This window comes from Stegastes partitus, unplaced genomic scaffold (genome assembly GCF_000690725.1).
Source record: "Stegastes partitus isolate 25-593 unplaced genomic scaffold, Stegastes_partitus-1.0.2 Scaffold870, whole genome shotgun sequence".
NCBI classification, from domain to species: Eukaryota; Metazoa; Chordata; class Actinopteri; family Pomacentridae; genus Stegastes; species Stegastes partitus.
Window position 1 is genome coordinate 37441 of NW_007578601.1, and position 18543 is coordinate 55983.

Consider the following 18543-nt stretch of genomic DNA (forward strand, 5'->3'; position numbering starts at 1 on the left):
CAGACCAGACCGGTGGCTTCTCTCGGTGCTGCAGGGCTCCGGTCAGGCCATCGGTTAGCGGACGCCTCCGGCTGCCTCTTCCTGCTCAGACGGAGTAAACACAGCTCAGTGCTGCTACTGCTGCAGGTGAAGCTGAGTGTTGGAGTCGTGTTGGAGTCGTGTTGGAGTCGTGGTGGAGTCGTGTCGGAGCCCCGAGGCTCCGGCGGCTCCACAACTTCACACAGCAAACAGCGTCGGAGGCTTTCCTCCCCGTGAGGCTCACAGAGCACAAAGAGACAGAAATTAGCTCTAATTAATACATTCAGAGGACAAATCCAGCCAGGAGGGACTTTACTCAGCAGCCGGCTCTTTAAATAATGATTCATGAACCAGAGTGGATGTTGAGCTGCTCTGCTGCTGCTGAGCTCCTCCAACCTCCTCCAAGGTGGACTTCTGATTTCCTTTGTTGGGCAAGACGTCGGTACAGATTCTGGCCTCTTTCATTCTCACAGTTTCATCATTATTAACAGTATTCAGGTACATTTAAGGGCTTATTCACCTGTTTAAGGGTCTTTCTGTGACTTTAGACGTCAGAAGCTGCAGATCAGGAGCCTGACGTTCACCAGTCATCACAGGAACGGCTGTTTAGCTCAGCTTCTGTCATTTATGTTGTGTTGTGTTGCTGCAGAGGAGTTTTGTGTCCTCTGTGTTGTTTTGTTGTTTTATTTGTGTCATTCTGTGTCTTGTTTTTGTCGTTTTATGTCTCGTTTGTTTGTTTTTTGCGTCGTTTTGTGTCATTTTGTCTCCTGTTTATGTTGTTTTGTGTCTCATTCTGTGCCTCGTTTTTGTTGTTTTTGATCTTGTTTGCATTATTTTTGTGTCTCATTTGTCTGGTTTGTATTTATTTGTGTCTAGTTTGCATCCATTTGTGTCATTTTGTCTCCTGTTTATGTGTTTTGTGTCTTGTTTGTCTGGTTTTATTGGTTATTTGTGTAGTTTTCCCTCCTTTCTCTGTCCTCTCCCTTTAACCCAGACTACAGCGGTGGACCATCCCACTCTGTCCCACTTCCTGTCCTCGTACAGACGCTGCCTCTGCTGAGACATCAGTGAATGTGTGCTGCGTCCAATCCAAGGTCGGCGCTCCGACCCGACGCTCTCCTTGCTCCGGGCGCAGAACAACTTAGGATCGTCTGTAATGAAAACCAGCACGGATCCACATAACGGCGGTTTAAATATGTCAGAACCATTCGGGGCTGTGAATAATGCAGCGGCGTAATGACGGCCAGCGCTGGCAGGGTCCAGACGGAACCGGGACCTGAAGGTTTCCCGACAGTGAATAATGTAGACGTGGACTATTTACACCGAGTCCAGCCCGCCTCGGAGGTTAGCGTTTAGATGAACCGCTCCGTGTTCAGGGTTGGTTTCTTCATCAGTAAACGCTGACAGTCTGAACCGTCGCTACAGGAACGTTTGACTTTATTCACAGGAAGCGTTTCAGGTCTGAACGCTGGTAAAACATCACCGTCGTCATCATGTCTTTGCCTTTGTGAAGCACTTTGAACGGCCTTGTGTATGAATGGGGCTGTAGAAATACATCGGACATATTTCAGCGCTTATTTAAAAATAATAATAATAATAACTTAAATGCATTAATTTTCCCCCTCAAATACAGAAAACAGATTATTTATTTTATTATTTAGTGGTAACATTTTGTAAAACAAACAAAAACTAATTGTTTTTTTCTTCTGTAATTTTACTGGTAATGATTTTCAATTTAATGAAAACAGGAAAAATAAGTAAAACAACCATTTCTATGTCCTACTTTTTCTCTCCTTAATATATAGATTTTTTTTCTCTACAAATATAAACAATTGTAATAATTTTGCCTTTAAATGCAGCAAATATCTTTAGAAGTGATAATTATTGCTGATTTGAATTCATTCACGGCAGCATTTTGTTTTTTTGTTGTTATTTTACTGGATATTATCTGTGATTTATCAAAAGAGTCAAATTCCGTCTAATAACAGTAAAATTACAGATAAAAACTGTTGAAACTTATGTTTTATTTTTTAACTTTTCCAGCAGACACAACTACAGAATCGTGTCTCTGGATGAAAGTGAAATGAAAGAGTCGCTTCATGATTAGAGCTGAACCCGAAGGAACAACAAGTCCAATAATGATCTAATAATAATCCAATAATGATCTAATAATAATCCAATAATGATCTAATAATAATCCAATAATAAAATAATCCGAAGCGGCGATCAATGACCAAACCCTGGAAGCTCCACATTAACAAAACTCCAACTAAATCTGGATTTAACGGCTTCATTCCAACAACCATCCTTCTTCTTCTTCTGCTGCCTGTTTTGTCAGAACGTGTGAACGGTGAACAGCTGATTGTGCAGGTCAGCGTATGAAATATAGATGATCATTCCACCTCAGACACGAAGGTCAGACGGAGAGTTTCTCTGCTCGTCCTCGCCGCCGTCCTCGGAATACCAAGAAGGAAAGAACGAGAGGAGCCGAGAGCAGGAGGAGCTCAGGATGGAGGAGAACGAAGGAAGAACTGAAGCTTCACGTTGGAACAAATACAGAAGTTCATGAGCAACATGTCTGACTGTTGTCAGGACGGAAACACAAAGATGCAGAAGAACAGAAACATCACACGTTTAAATCAGCTAAAAATACTGATTGTTGCTGGTTTTATGCTTCTTCTGGTCTTCTGGCTGCTGTGTTTTTAACTTCAGCTCATTTTTTAAAGGTTGGAACCAGTTGTGTTGATGTGGACGGAGAATAAAACGACGGAGCAGGAAGATTAAAGGAGACGTCACTGCCAAGTTTGAACTAAATCATCACGTTTCTACATCATGAGGCAGTTTTCTTTATAAAACATCTCCGTTCACTCGTCCTCTAGACGTTCCTCCTCCAGGATCTTGAGGTGTTTCCAGGTCAGATATAATCTCTCCTTCAAAATCAGCAAAATAGTGAAAATTATTGATTCAAAATTAGAAAATATTCACATTTAAGAAGCTGCTAAATCCAGCCTTTATTTTGCTTCACAAGTCTATTAATCATCTGCTGTGTTTTCCACTAAAACGATTCTATTTTTCTCGACTAAACGCAGCAGCGTGCAGTACCGCCTGCCGCCACCAGGGGCTGCCTCCACCACACTCTGCTCTCCATCGACTCCCATTAAAAAATGATGACGAAAAGTGAAATCTGTGAATGTTTCCCGTGAGTCACGATGATTTCTTCCCTCATCCTGATCAGTATTCAGCACGTCTAGCTGGTATTAATTCTATAATTAAATAGAAATTAAAGGTTAAAGTAACGTTTGTCTGTGAATTTAATTTGCGCGATATAAATAAAACTGAATATAATTAAAGAGTCAAACATTTTAAAGCTACAAATACAGAATTTTATCTTTGTTTTGCTTCAAAAATCAACTCAGGCTGATTAATCGATGATCAAACAGCTGATTGATAAATCACTGCAGCTCTAATAGTTTTGATTTAAAACTGAATTTAGTGGTTTTAGAGGCTGTGATGAGCTGAAATGTCTTCCTCTGACCACTGACTTCCTGTTTCTATTCTCTCTGGACTGAAGGAATTCCCCGAGATGTAAGCTAAACCCTCAGCTCCTGTTCTTATATCTTCTGCTTCAGTCTGAGCAGCAGAACAGGAAACCTTCCTGAAGCCGGCCGTCACCTCCTGGACGGGACGACTTCTAACCCGGCGGGACGACGTGACATTCAGCTGACGGAGGCCGAGGAGGCGACATGGGGGTGACTTTGTGAAGGTCTGATGCCCCGATAGGAAGATGGAGGAGGAAGGAAACCTGACGCCTGGTCGCCTCAGCAGAATACGATCTGCTGCTCAGACCCTCCTTCCTCCCTCACTTCCATCTGATTCAAATCTGTCAGAACGTCGACAGAAAAACACTAAAACAGCGACTTGGGAACCCAGTGGGGCCCTGTCATGTCCAAAAACTATAAAAACACCAGCACATATCTGTAAAATAATAATAATGATCTGATTTTATGACAGATAAACTGTGTCCGTTTCCACTGTTTCAAAAAATACAGATTTTTCATGTAGATATAATTTACTTTTTCTAAATAGTCGACATGTAAATTAACACTTTGTTCTGTCATTTAAAAAAAACTGCAAAATTTTCTAAAATAGCAAATTTTCTAACTACCTCCTCCATCCTCCCTCCATCTTTCCTCCATCTTTCCTCCAGCCTTCCTCCATCTTTCCTCCATCCTTCCTCCATCTTTCCTCCAGCCTTCCTCCATCTTTCCTCCATCCTTCCTCCATCTTTCCTTCATCTTTCCTCCATCCATCCTCCATCTTTCCTCCATCCATCCTCCATCTTTCCTCTATCCTTCCTCCATCCATCCTCCATCCTTCCTTCATTCTTCCTCCATCCTTCCTCCATCTCCTCCTGCTATCTTCCCTCCTTCTCCTCTTTAATCTTTCCTCCGGCTGGATGGTGATTAAGAAGCTCGTGCACACAAACTCATGCTACACGTGAAGGCTTCGGTTCTGAATATTAAAGCGGGAACAATCGGTAGATTCATTTCCTGCTGCTGCTGGAAGTCGATCCCTGCAGACCCGGAACAGCAGCAGCATCTGGGAGGAACCGGGTCGGTTCTCCTGCAGAACCGGGCGGTAGTGCAGACCTATCCAGCGGCTTTGCTCTGCTGCTGGACAGGAACGACGAGAACGAAAGCAGAGCTCTTAGATGGTTTAACTTCCTGGTTTCCTGATGCAGGTTGTGTCTGAGGAGCCTGTTCTTCTTATTTCTGCACCAAACCGGACCGTGACGCATTTCACGTGTGAATCGAAGCCAGAACGCTTTGGATTTTTTATAACCGTTGAAATTAAGAAAAAAAGTGGAAGTGTAAAAGCCGAGGGACCCGTTTCATCTGCGATGCATAATTTGCTGGGCCGAGCCGTCGCTCCCCGGCGGCTGCAGCGCCGCTGATAACGGCTGCGACGGTCGCCGAGTTTCCGCTGAACTTCTGGAATTTTCCGCGGCCCATTTGTCACGGCGCTGCGAGGCCGAGGCCTGCAGGGACCCGCCGGCGGGGAAACGAAGGAACAAGGCCCTCGACGGCAGCCTGCTTAACGCTGCTGCCGGGATGTGCAGCCGGCCGGCGAGCAGCAGAGAGATAAAGGTCAGAGCAGGGCTGAGCACAATCAGGCCGGACGAATGAAAGGGAGGAGGGCAGCTCCTAATGAGGAGGCGGCTTCACAGAGGCTCAGAGGTGTTCAGGAATCAATGGTTTCGCTGAGGCTGCAGGTTCACCAGAACAAAACGAGTCGTCAGCCGACTGCAGAGATTCAGCTGCTTAAAGAGGAAGTGGTCGGACGAACGAGCTGGAAATGTGCTCAGCTTGTCGTATTTATAGATTAGACTGACGTTATTCATCCCCAGAGGGAAGTTCAGGTGTTCCAGCAGCACGACGGTTCAACAAAGGGTCAACAAAGCAATAAGACAACACAGGTATGAGGGTATAAAATAAAGGTAAAATAGAATAAAGATATGGAAAATATATTATAGAAGACAGTCAACAACATTTACAAGAATATAGAAGAGAGATACAGAAATGTGCAAATGAAAACGAGCTTAGACTGAAGCATTAGAGAGTCTTATGAAGCCGAGAGTCGATGGAGATTCAACACAATATGAAACAGATCCAAGATGGCCACCGTGACGGCTCCATGTAGGCTCTGTTTATTGTTATTATTATTATTATTATTATTATTATTATTATTATTATTATTATTACTTTCTTTACGCCAGTTTTTTCAGATAGAGTAACACAAACAATAAACTTATTTTATTCATCGAGTTCTGTATTTATTCACCTGTTGTACATATTTTAGTCGTTTTTATTATATTGTTTATTTTTTTTTATCATTTCTTCTTCTGTTTTTAAAATTCTTGATTTTATTTCTATATCTTTTTATAAGAGGTATTTTATTTATTTATCTAACTTATTTTATTTATCAAGTTCTGTGTTTATTCACCTGTTTTACATATTTTATTTTATTTATTTTACAAATTTCAGTCTTTCTATTATACTGTTTATTTTTTAAAATCATTTCTTTGTCTGTTTTTCAAAGTTCTAGATTTTATTTCTATATCGTTTAATAATAGGAGTCTTATTTTATTGGTCTAGTTTTATTTAATCTCGTCTCCTCTGGCGTGAAGCGATCGCGGCTACGATGGAAGTGAAGAGCAGCCGAGAGCAGCTCGGCGAGGCCAGACTGTGGAGGCGGAGCGGAATCGGTGGGCGTCGGAGAACACGACAGCTCAGCCGGAGAACGCAGAGAGTCCAACAGCCTGCCTCCACTCTGAGAGCAAACCGGGGCTTTTATTCTGGTAGGAGGGAAACAGGAAACAGACGGCGAGCAGGGAGCGCAACAGTAACGTGATCTAATCATGTTCCACAGACAACATTTTAATCTGATGTCTAAATAATGAAGATATTTATAGTTTCTCATAATGTTCCCGTGAGGTTACAAGTGAACGAAGACGGAACGTTTAAAAGATGTTGTCAGATTACGGAAACAAAGACAGAACCAACAATTAAAAAATGTTTTCTAGATGTTTTCAAAGCTTCAGAAGACAGAATGTGCTCTTAAAAAAAACGTTCCAGTAAATAGGAACATCAACAAAGTGGGAAAAAACGTTCTGAAGAAGTTTAGGGAATGTTGCTGTTGAGAACGTTTTTCGATAAAACGTTCCCACAATGTTAAATAACAACGAAGGAAGGACGTTCCCAATGCAACATTTGGAAAACGTTCCTAGAGAACTTTATCCAGTCTTCAAAAAGAACTTTAGAAGAACTTTGCAGAACTTACAGGACGATAACAGAGGAGGAACGTTCTCAACCCAACACTCAGAAAACGGTCTCCAGACGTTCTCAAGGCTTCAGGATGAGAACGTTCCTCCTTTGTTGTCGTGGTAGAACTGTTCCACAGAAGAACGTTCTGTGACGCGTTCCCTCGACAAAAAGACAAAAGGTTCCGGCTTCGTTATTTCATATCACAGGAACGTTTCATACGATCATCCGAGGCCTCGATAACGCCTGGAAAACATTAAACAAACGCTGCATTGGGAACGTCGTCACTTTATCACGGAACATCCTCCGAACGTTCTCAGCTGAGTTCACAAGATTTGGATTTAGGAACATGCTCGATACGTTCCTTAAACATCAGATTAGAACTTTAGGAGGGACTGACGCTTCTCATGTAACGCTACGGAACGTTGTGGGAACGTTAAATAGAGAACAATAGAGAACTGGCTCAGTGTTGTTAATACATTGAAGTGCTGGAACGTTTTATAAACATCGTCTGACATCCTGAGAACGTTCTCTACCACTAGATTAGAACATTACTGGACCTTGTGGGTAACATGAGGTAATGGTTCTGGATCATAACTGAGAGAACGTCGTCTTCTCGCTGCTTCGTTTCTCTACGTTAATAATCCGTTCTCCAGGCGGTTCTCCGGGTTCCTTTCCAGCCTGGACCTCTGCAGGTTCTGAACTCCGGCCTCAAGGGAACCACAGCCGGCGCCAGAACAATTTTGTTTCACCGCCTGAACTCCGATCTTCACTGCCGAGCTGCGCAATCAAACTGTTGACCTATAAAACAGAAGAACGAGCCTCCGGGCCGAAAGAGGTGGCGGGAACGTTGGAGGAGAGGAAGCCCAACAGAACCGGCGGTAAACACACAGGAAGCAGGAAACAAACAACACCTGTGCAGCTCAGGTGTCTGTCGGCTTCACGCCGATCGGGCTGGAAAACGGGAAACAAGACGAAGCTGCTCTTATCTCCGACCCGAGACGATTAAAGAACTTTCTGTTTTAGTAAATGACAAAACTGGGTCGCTGGGGATGAAAGGAAATTAAACTTAAATTAACTCAGATAAGAAAAAAAGTCTGTAATAGTTGATTATATTTAAATGAAAAAACTTTTTGTCATCGACTGAAAACACTTTTGTCGTTTTTGTGATGCTGTAGCTGTAAAAACCTCCATAACTATGGAATAAAATACCCTAAAAGGCTTAAATGACAAACTACATCTAGACGTGGTTTAAACGAAGCAGGAAGCAGCAGGCGGAGGAGGTCGGGGTGGATGGACGGGTCGAGTTCCAGCATCATTTTCTTTAACCTGGCTCTGACTTTCCCCTAATTTACGACTTTTGAACTTGTAAATTGCGGCTACGACTTGTTCTCCTTCCAGTTATATGAATTATTTTGTGGGTTTCAAAACAACGGAGGAGATTCATGAATTGCGGACGGCGTTTGATTTGATTTGAGTGTTTAACTGGAATCACTGCACGATTCAGGTCATGACTTTGATCCTAAATGTGTTTTTTTCAACATAAAAACGAAGATCAAGTTTAATTTAGTTGGAATTTAATCCCTAAAACTTGTCGTTTTTGCCCCTGAACCCAACAAAACCGTTAAATTTCGCTGCTAGAAGACGTCGGGTTTCAATGCAAACCGGTCGTTCTGTCACCTCCTGACCTGTGCAGCGTTGGGAGGAGGACGCCTTAGCAGGAGTCCATGCAGCGTGTGGAGGTGATTAAAGCTCCACATGATGGCTGCATGAAGCCGAGGAGGTCTGAGGACGTCGGCCCACAGATGAAGCACCAGAGCGCCAGAGAGCGGTCACCGCCGGGCCGAGGTTAAAATGAGAATTAAGGCCTGTGGACGCCTTCCAAACTGTCGTCTGTCGGCGCTCCAAATGCGCCATAATAACACTCAATTATGCGTCCTGGAGGGCGTTGCTAGGTGACGGCGGCGGTCGGCGGGCCGATGGAGGGTCTGCACTCGAGGCCCAACAGCTCGCTCCAAAATCCACATCTGGTGATTAAGCCGCCGCTAATCAGGCCACGGGGCTGCTGGACGGGAGGCTTTCTGCTCATTTACCTCCTCGGGAACACGCGGCACGTCCACGGAGGCGCCGCTGCGACGGTAAGCGCTCGTATTTATGGGTTCTGCTCCGGCTCGCCCCTCCAGACAAACACCAGACTATTGCTTCACATTAATCCTAATGTTCCGTTTCGCCCCGCTCTTTAGTTTTTACGCCTCCTCGGCTCCTTTCTCCGGGTTTTACGGCCTCCTCGCCGCCGTCGTCCTGATTTCCCAGCAGGACCCGTCGGCCTCCAACCCGTCTTCCATTATCACATTCTTCTGTTTTCCACCTGTCTGCCGGCCCAGCCCCGCCGAGGCCCGTCTCCGCTCCGCCAGGACCGTCGCCAGAACACTGAAGGTTTTCATTAACAGATGTTTGCTCGAGGCCGGACTGCTCGGCGCCGGCAAGAGGAAGGAGTGGGTTTATTTAGAAGAGTGAAGGCGAGAGGAGCGTCGAGTACCTGTTGCCTGGATCCAGATCGCTTCCAAACAACCGGAACAGCTGCAAAAAGCCACGAAACTGCCTCCGTTTACTGTCGGGGGGTTTTGGGTTTTTGCATCTGACAACAGAACCAACCAGAGCGTCTCAATCTAGTCTTTTCTCATCTGCGACCAGATTTTCACCATTTTTTAAACAGTGCATGAACTTGCTGCAAAGCTGCAGCTAAAACCAGGACTAAAAACCAACTGTTTAAAGTCCATTTTTTTACACATTTAACCAGAAACCTTGTTGGAACCGGAGGAATCCACCTGCTTCTGTTCTGTCAGGATCTTTGTTTTCTTGCATCTGAAATGTATAAATACATAAATAAAACCAACCAGAGCGTCTTTTCTGGTCTCCTGCTATATTTTCACCAGTTTTTAAACGATGCACAAACTTGCTGCAAACAGTAAACCTGCAGCCAAGAACAGACTAAAAACCAACCGGATGACGTTCGTTTCAACCAGAACTCTTGTGCTGTTTTGCCTCTGATCTAATTCCACTGAAACAATCTGACCTGCTAAAGATGAACTCCAGCTGTTTGCAGGAAACCTAAAAGACTCATCAGGGAGTTCTTCCATCCTCATCCGACGCCGTTTTCCTCTCGATAACTCTCCTTATTTACAGTTTCAGGCGGATAATCAGACCCGTCGGCGTCCACGAGCAGATGAACAATCAGAGCACAGCTGAGAGGAAATGAGGAATGTTTAACGAACATCCATCTTCCTGATTTACCGGCGACGCGCTGCTACATAATGTGGAGTCTAATGCAGGGTTTCTGAGCGAGGAGTTTTCATTTCAGACCTGCTTCTGGAGGAAGTTATTGCATCAGAACCACAGAACCCACCCACCCGGTCCTACCTGTAAATGAGGATGTCGTCGGTGGAGCTGTTGTACTGGATCTGGTACATGCGGACTCCCGGGATGTGGTTCTGTGGCGGCCACCGGATGGTGGCGGAGCTGGACGTCAGCTCGGACACGCTGACCCTCTGCTGGTCGGACCGGGCCTGGCCGCCGCTGACGTTGGACTTGATGGAGGTGGGGATGTCCGACGGCCCCGGGTCGGGGTCCAGCTTCGGGTCGAAGTGCGGCGACGGGTTGACGACCAGCTCGACGGGAGCCGTGGCCTCTCCGGCGGCGTTGGAGGCGATGCAGGTGAACTTCCCAGAATCCTAGAAAACACGGAAAAGCAGCATTTTACCCACAAAACCTGCTTTGATCAACATTTTTATGCTTAATTGGCTAAAACAGCAGCTGGCAGGTTGAATTCTTTGCTAATAATAACATTGTTAGCATCAGCTAGCTAACAGATGTTTCCAGGAGGAAAATAACGACGATCTTCTTCTCTAACTCCAGAGCAGAACATCAGTCTCTGTCATGGTGCCTCTTAACCAGCTAAACTCCCACTAAGTTCAAATCCACTTCAGACGCTCAACTAGCGACTAACTAAGTAGTTCTGGTAGCGAGCAGCAACAACACATCATCATTTATACTGTAATCAGAACCAGAACCAGCTTTACCAGCCAAGCACGGACACGACACACACAGAGTTTGGTTCAGCTGTTGGTGTCGCCCTGGGAATGAGCAACATGAGAATAATAGAAATAGGAAAATAAAAAATAAAGTAAAATAACTATAGAAAAAAATTAAATAAATTAAATAATAATAATTTAAAAATAAAGTAAAATTACTATAGAAAAAATTAAAAATAATAAATAAATAAATAAAAATAAAGTAAAATAACTATAGAAAAAAATTAAATAAATTAAATAATAACAACAAAAAACCTAAAATAACTATGGGAAAAAATTAAAAAAAATTAATTCTAATAATAAAGAATAAAATGAGACAACAAATATATACAAGAATTGACACATCTGAGCAGAAAATGTAAAGTGGTGCAAAAACAGCAGCACAAATAACAATATAAGTCTAACAGCAGCTGTGCTACATAACATGAGGAATAAGATCAGTACCAGTACTGCAGTATTAAGGTGAACCTATATATGGTTAACGGGCCAGTAAACAGTTTTTTCTTCCACAGCAGGTCACATTGTGTGAAATAAGTTGGCTGTGTTTGCCTCAGCTTTAAAAAAACTTTTTCTTTTCTGCTGTTATTTACTTTGCATGTCACCGTTTCTCATCATTGTGACCAAGTTTCTTATCGTTAAACTGGACGTAGCTCAGCTGCTCGTCTTTCTGTGTTTTGAGGCGAATGTAAAACTCAGAAACTTCTCTGACTGTAACAGAAGTTCCCATAAAGACATCTTTAAATAATAATAATGATGGTCCTGCTCAGGAACAGACTGGGGCTGGTCCTGCAATCAAACCGTTAAAGTCTCGTTATCGTGCACTAAACGTAGGAATTAAACAAAGTTCTAAACGAGTTACGAGGCAGAACCAGTTCATGTTCTTCACTTTCAGCTCCTGATGTTGCACCTTGTTAGTGTTTCAGTCTATTTGCTGAGACGTCAGGTCATCCAGGTGTCATGAAGCTGCGTCTTTACCTTGACCGACGCCTTCAGGATGTCCAGCGACCCGTTCTCGTAGCAGACGGTTCTGGACGTGTTCCCGATCAGCTTCCCGTCCGGGCTGACCCAGTGGGTGGACGGCTCGGGGTCTCCGATGGACTTGCAGCGCAGACTGACCTCCTGGCCCTCCATCACGAACATCTTGGAGGTGTGGCGCGTTATCATCGGCGGCTCGCACACGAACTCCTCCTGTTGGACCGGACCAGACGGGTCAACATGAGGAAGTTTTACGACATACATACATGAGAAAGTGCAGCGAGATAACAGCTGGCTTCAGAACGGATAAAAGTCCAGACGTGTGCTTTATCTCCTGCAGCGTCTCTGCTCTGACTAGCTAACCAGCAGCGCCTCCACTCTCCTCACAAGGAGTTCGCTTGTTTGCACATGAAGATTAAGTGATCTCAGAGTTTTTCAGCCCTTGCATTATTTAAAACCCACCCACTGGCACCTAAGCCCGCGTAAAGCCGCCCAAAACCCCGGCGGAGTCTTACGGCGAGGCCGAGCGGGGCCGGCCGGGGCTTATCCAGGCTTACTCATCATTCCTGTGTGCCTCCCAGCCCTCCTTTCTCTGGGTCCTTTCTCGGGTCTCGTTACCAGCAGAGATGATTGCCGACCTGATGGCCGCTGGGCTGCAGCTTCAAATAAACCACGAGAGCCTCTCAGTCCCGTATTACGGCCTGACCCTCGACTGCCCCCGTGAAGCTGGGGGTAACAGGCTGTGATTGAACAGGGCTGCTCCCCGACGTGGAGGTGTGAAAGCAGGAGGACGTGGAGGAGGTGGAGGAGGAACAGTTTGAGGTCTGACTCAGGCGGTTTTTATGCAGAAATGAGGCTGAAAGTGAAGCCTTCAGGGCCACAAGTGTTTACTGGTGAGCTGGAGCTACAGCGGCGCCGGTCCGGATGCTACACGTGGTTCTGCTGCGTGTTGAGCTGACATTTAGGCTGAGACACCAGTAATCCTCTTTGCATAGCAGATATTTGTTTTTCACACTAGACATGATCAACACGATACACTACATATAAACCTGAGACCTTCAGCGGGACTCGTGTTTACTTTGTGTTTGTGCTTCATGCTGAGATCTTAGATATGCCAGAAGTATTATTTTTTAGCTGTAGAGCCGAGCATTGACAGAGACTTCTGTGGATGTTTATGACCTCCTGCCAGGTTTCATGTTCTCAGGATGAGTTGGAGGTTTGCACACTGGATGTAAAGAAGCCTTGTTGGACGTTGTTTATCTGTTCTTGCATCACAGATAATAATTAACATCGAACATTTTTTCACATCTTTGCATTCTGCATGTTCTCTATACGTTACAAATCCCTCAATAAATGATCTAATTCAGTTGTTTTATGCACAAAGTACATCAATCAGCCTGAATTAAGAGCCTTCAGGTGAACACGTTTATTCCCACATGCATATAGAAACTGCCTCGTATGCTGATGTAGATATTTCTCTACTTTATGTTGGTATCTTAGTGTGCACATAGGCAAGAAAAGGCAGAAGAAGAAGGTCGTGCATGTCAGTAAATGTACCGTAGACCAATTGCAGTACCTGGTTGTTCCACCAGGTGGAGCCTCTTCCTGTTTAGGAGACCAGAGGGGGCGTCACTCAGACTACAGCTCATGGTGGGAGCAGAGAGCATTGTGGGAGTTTAGCTAGCAAGTGTCAATGTGTTTTGGACAAGTTTCGAATCATTTTGGACAACTCCGAAGTAATTTTGGACGAAGTTAAAGTAGTTTCAGAAAAAACTTTAGTCATTTTCAAAACTTTTTTTTTGTGGACAATTCAATTCCGAGAAAATATGAACAAGTTTTGAGGATTTTAGATCAATTTTGAGTCGTTCTAGAAAGTGTCAAGTAATTTTAGTCAAGTTTTTTAGTTTAGCTGCAGTACCTGGTTGTTCCACCAGGTGGAGCCTCTCACTGTTTAACCCTGTAGAGACCAGAGGAGGCGTCACTCAGACTACAGCTCATGGTGGCAGCAGAGAGCATCGTGGAAGCAATGAACAGAGACTCTGAGGAGGTTCATGACCTCCGATGAGAGCTCATGTTCTCAAGACAAGCTGTACGTTTACACGCTGGATATTTGTTTTTGCATCACAGGTTTTAATGGACATTGTACAGATTTTTACCCCATACTTGCTCGCTGCATGTTGTGTAGCCTGCATACTCTGAATACCATTAGATTTTTATACATCTTTTGCACACGTCACGTTCAGTGTTTTATTTATTTCAGGTGCATTGTTTGGTTCTCATGTGTGACGTTACCTCAGTATAACTATATACGCTTCTGTTTTAGCTTCATTTTGTTCATTTTATTTCAGCATTGTGTCGCACTCCTGCCTTATTGCTTTCCTGCTTTCTGGGCACAACATTTCTTTTGATGTCTTTTTTTTATGAGCAATATCTTCCACAAGAGCTTCCTTAATAACTTCTGTCTCATTCTCCAGGTTGTATACTTTGCATATCACAAGCAGCTCGCTCAGATTGCATTTTAGTACCAGAACCGTTTCCCGTTCAGTCTTAGATGTTTGCTGCTGGTTTTAGCTGCTGTAACAAACTTTTCCACGGACAGAATCGATGAAGTTTCCATCTTATCTGGAGTGTACGAGCAGGGCGGCATCCGTCATCGATCTGGAAGCAGGAACTCCCTCCCCGGCTCGCGCCTGACCTCCGACAGAAGACTCTGTCGTCCTTGCAGTGTGAACGAGGCTATTAACTCCCCGAGTATTAATATGCACTTGAGTGACACGGAGGTCCGCGGATCGACCTCTTCACAAGGCTAATCCTCTTATAGCCATCCTACAGCACCTCTCTGAGGGAGGTTCAGCGCCATTACGGGAGGTGAGGCAAAGGTCTGCACGTCTTCCTCTTTAGGATGATACCAATTAATCCCGCCTTTATCGCCGCCGCCGCGCCCACGCTTATCGGGGGTCGGCTCTGCTGGATCTCCAGGTGAGACGAGGCCCTTTGCATCACCAGGTAACGGCATCTTGAGACGCTTAATTCAGTTTTTATCTCGGCGTGTATCGGCGTAGCTCCCAGCAGGTGTTTGGGCCCAGATCAGGCCTCGCGGCGCTTCCTTCAACCTTTACTTCCACGCTATCTACCTGCAGCTCGTCTCCAGCAGACCTTCTTTAATGCGGCTTCTGGCTTTTACAGAGTGGAGGCGATAAGGGATTTAAAGGTTTTCTTAACCTTTCACTGGCAGCAACCAAGAATCAGTTATTCATTAATTTACTGCAGTATCAGTATTTCTACCTGTGCCAGGTCAGTATTGTTCTACTGTGCAGTATTATTACTTCTCTATCAGTATTTCTACTAATAAAAGACTCCCCACTGATACATGCAGTGTTATGTTTGAAAAATCTGAACTATATGTGTTTTAGTTTGTTTTCATTTATTTTTCCGCTGATGTTTCTTAAATGTTTGCACTGATCCCTTTGCTGCTGTAACGCTGCACATTTCCCCACAGTGGGATTAATAAAGTCTTATCGTTTCTTATACTACAGCAGATGTTATTCCACAAACACACGACTTTAGCAGCATAAACAGGGCGCTAAGCAGCGCTAACGCTGTTCTAGCAGAACGTCGTCTCCAGTCGGAGGTCCTGAACCTCCTCAGAGTCTCTGTTTGTTGCTGCTGAACTCCCACAATGCTCTCTGCTGCCACCATGAGCTGTAGTCTGAGTGACGCCTCCTCTGGTCTCCACAGGATTAAACAGTGAGAGGCTCCACCTGGTGGAACAACCAGGTACTGCAGCTGGTCTGCACTCGTCTGCCTCGTCGGTTAGCATATTCCTTCTTTGCTAAATTAATAACGGCAAATAAACAATTAACCATGACATCATCCGCTTATCAAAATATTGAAACACTGTCGAAAAGATTGGTTAAAATGAAACTTGTGCAAAAACTAACGAGGCTCATTTTGTCCCAGGCTAAAAAAAACTGTTCTATTGTAGTCTATTGATGGCTTGAAATTTAACTATTTTGCAGGTCTTCTTCCTTCTTTGTTAGTTAAACACAGTAGACTGCGTCCAGCCTGCATTCTGTCTAACAGCCAGCAGGGGGCGACTCTTGATTCAATAGAAGTCTATGAGGAAATGAACCAGCGTCTCACCTGGTTTGTAATCGCAGTAAACATCTTCCTAATAAGTTTATGGTCTCATCTGTTTGTTTCTAGTCTCCTTCAGGACAACGTGATGTTTTTTTTGTAGTTTTTGGTCCCTTTCAGAATAAAATAAGGTTTATATTTTTTATCGACTTTGGGAGAGAAAAATCCTCGTCTACATGCTGGTCAGGATTCAATGCACAAAGAGCCTTTTTATTGTCTGTTTTCTCGATGTTCTCGTCCAATAGCGCGCCTCTTCCTCTCTGACATCACCAACAGCTAACCAGGATGACGAAGCAAATTCCAAACTCCAGGCTCCAAAACTTCCCTCACCGCCCGTCGGTGCTGCTAAAGGTGTTTTATTAGACGTCTATAAATACATTACAGAGAAGCAGAACAGCCGATCGAGGGAACTTTAGGGTTTTAACAACCTGAAGCCCCAAAATAAGGCTTTTTATTCCACTCGGGGAAACGTCTACTCAACACACCGGTGCTGGAAGCGAGCGGCGTCGAGCAGCGACGGGTTAAACTTCTCCTATCTCCCTGCACGCTCATATTTTATTTAAAAAAAGAGTCTGTTTTGGTGTTATTATTCTTGCTGGCCTTTGTAACAAGTCTCCGGGGACCTCTGATGAAGAATAGCTTTGCTGCCACATTTGCAGTAATGTTTATTTAATGTGCACTTTCCTTGTTAAATAGACCAATAAAGCGCTGCGTGCGCGGCTAAAGGCTAAACGCTGGACCACAGCTGCTCCAGTCCTTCCTCTCGTGGCTTAATTCCACCGCGCGCTTCATCATCGCCGCCGCTCGATAAAGCCGATATTTCTGCTGCAACGCGAGACCTTCGGCGGAGCCAAACGGTTCCGATGCATCTTTTGCATTTCAAACTCTTTCACACTCGGAGCAGAAGGTTCGGTCCTCCGTGACGCCGACCATCTGCCGGATCATGTGTCCTTGAGGAACAAACTGATTATATATCCGCGGAGGGCCGGAGTTAACACGCCAGAAAATCTCATTTCGCCGCCAAGTTTGGAGCATGATGACAGAAAAGAGCTCGCCGAGGGCGGATCCAGCGATCGACGGGTTGTAACTCCGCATGATGACTCAGATCTCTGCTGCTTTTTACGGATAAACGGTTAAACTGAACCTTCAGGACGTCAGATCGACATCAGTCACATGAGGCTGCAAAGAAACAGCAAGAACACTGAAGATTTTAGTGAATAATGTTAAACTTGTGAGCAAAATCTGTCCTGCATTGAGTAAATGAAACGCTACAGATTAATATTTAATATAAAAAACCCACAAAAATACTCAAATATGTGTCGAAAGAAAACATTTGATTACTGTGATGTTCAAAAATGGTAAAAACTGTGGAAATAGCAGCAAATATCTGTAAAATAAAGACGTATTGGTTGATTTAAACACAGTAAAACTAATTTTATGGGCTCACAGTAACAAAAAAAACAAGCATATATATATATATTATCGTAAATAAAAGTGATATTTAATTTTTGACATTATGTGCAGATCATTATTTTTCTGGTTAACATGCAAATTAATATATATTTTTATGATTTGACCAAATATCTGTAAATTAGTTAATAAAAATACAATTTAATTCCAGCTAGAGCTAATATTTGTAATTTAACAATTAGTGGATTTAAATGCTGCAGAACATAATGTGCAACAACAAATTGTCTTTAAAAAAAATAAAAAATTAAATTAGATTTTAGATGTGAATATTTATTAACAGTTCTGTCCTGTTTATTTATTTTTCAAAAACTTTAATTTAATTTATTTTTTGTAATTTTACAAAATGGAAATTCTATTTTAAAAAAGCTGTTAATTTATTTATATTTACTTTTTATTTTATCATTTAAATGACACTATTTTTTAATAATAATAACATTAATTAGATCATTCCAAAACACACAGATAATGTAAAATATTTGCACAATGATGCTGTTTTTATTTATTTTTAGCTGATTTAAATACAGTCAGTATAATTTAATTTAACCATCTAGACATTTAGAAAAGTTATTTAGTAATTTTAATTCTTAATAAACACATTGTCCTTTAAATATTTGCAAATATCTGCAGAATTAAAACATTTTTTTCAGATTATTCATCGTCCTGCTCTACCTCCCTGTAGCTGCTATTGATGATTTATTTATATGATGTATTTATTGATCAGGCTCCTTTCCAACAGTCTGTCATATTCCATCCCTGACAGACTTCCTGTTGGGTGATGACGGGACACGGCTCGGCCCACCGACCTCTTTGATGGTCCAGAAGTACTTCCCGGCCAGGTCCTTGGGGGAGGCGCAGGTCTCCAGGTCGTCCTCTCTGGTCAGCCGGCGCAGCCACACCAGCTCACAGTTGCAGTGCAGCGGGTTTCCTCCGAAGCTCAGGACCAGCGCCGTCAGAGGAGAACCCTTCATCTTGGCGTAGACGGGGATCCTGAGGAACAGCGGGTCCGGAGGGATCTTCTTCAGCTTGTTGGA

General features: G+C 43.7%; 1 protein-coding gene across 1 annotated transcript in view; it reads right to left on the reverse strand.

The window, feature by feature from the left end:
- Positions 1–18543, reverse strand: part of LOC103365758 (leucine-rich repeat and fibronectin type III domain-containing protein 1-like protein) — a 97777-nt gene that overhangs the window by 24817 nt on the left and 54417 nt on the right. Inside the window, exons 5-7 of the mRNA XM_008293289.1 lie at positions 18316–18543; positions 11906–12118; positions 10260–10570 (exon numbers count right to left, since the gene is read on the reverse strand). The exon at positions 18316–18543 is cut by the window's right edge and continues 12 nt beyond it. Of these exons, the coding sequence (XP_008291511.1) occupies positions 10260–10570; positions 11906–12118; positions 18316–18543 (752 nt within the window). The remainder of the gene's footprint in view (positions 1–10259; positions 10571–11905; positions 12119–18315) is intronic.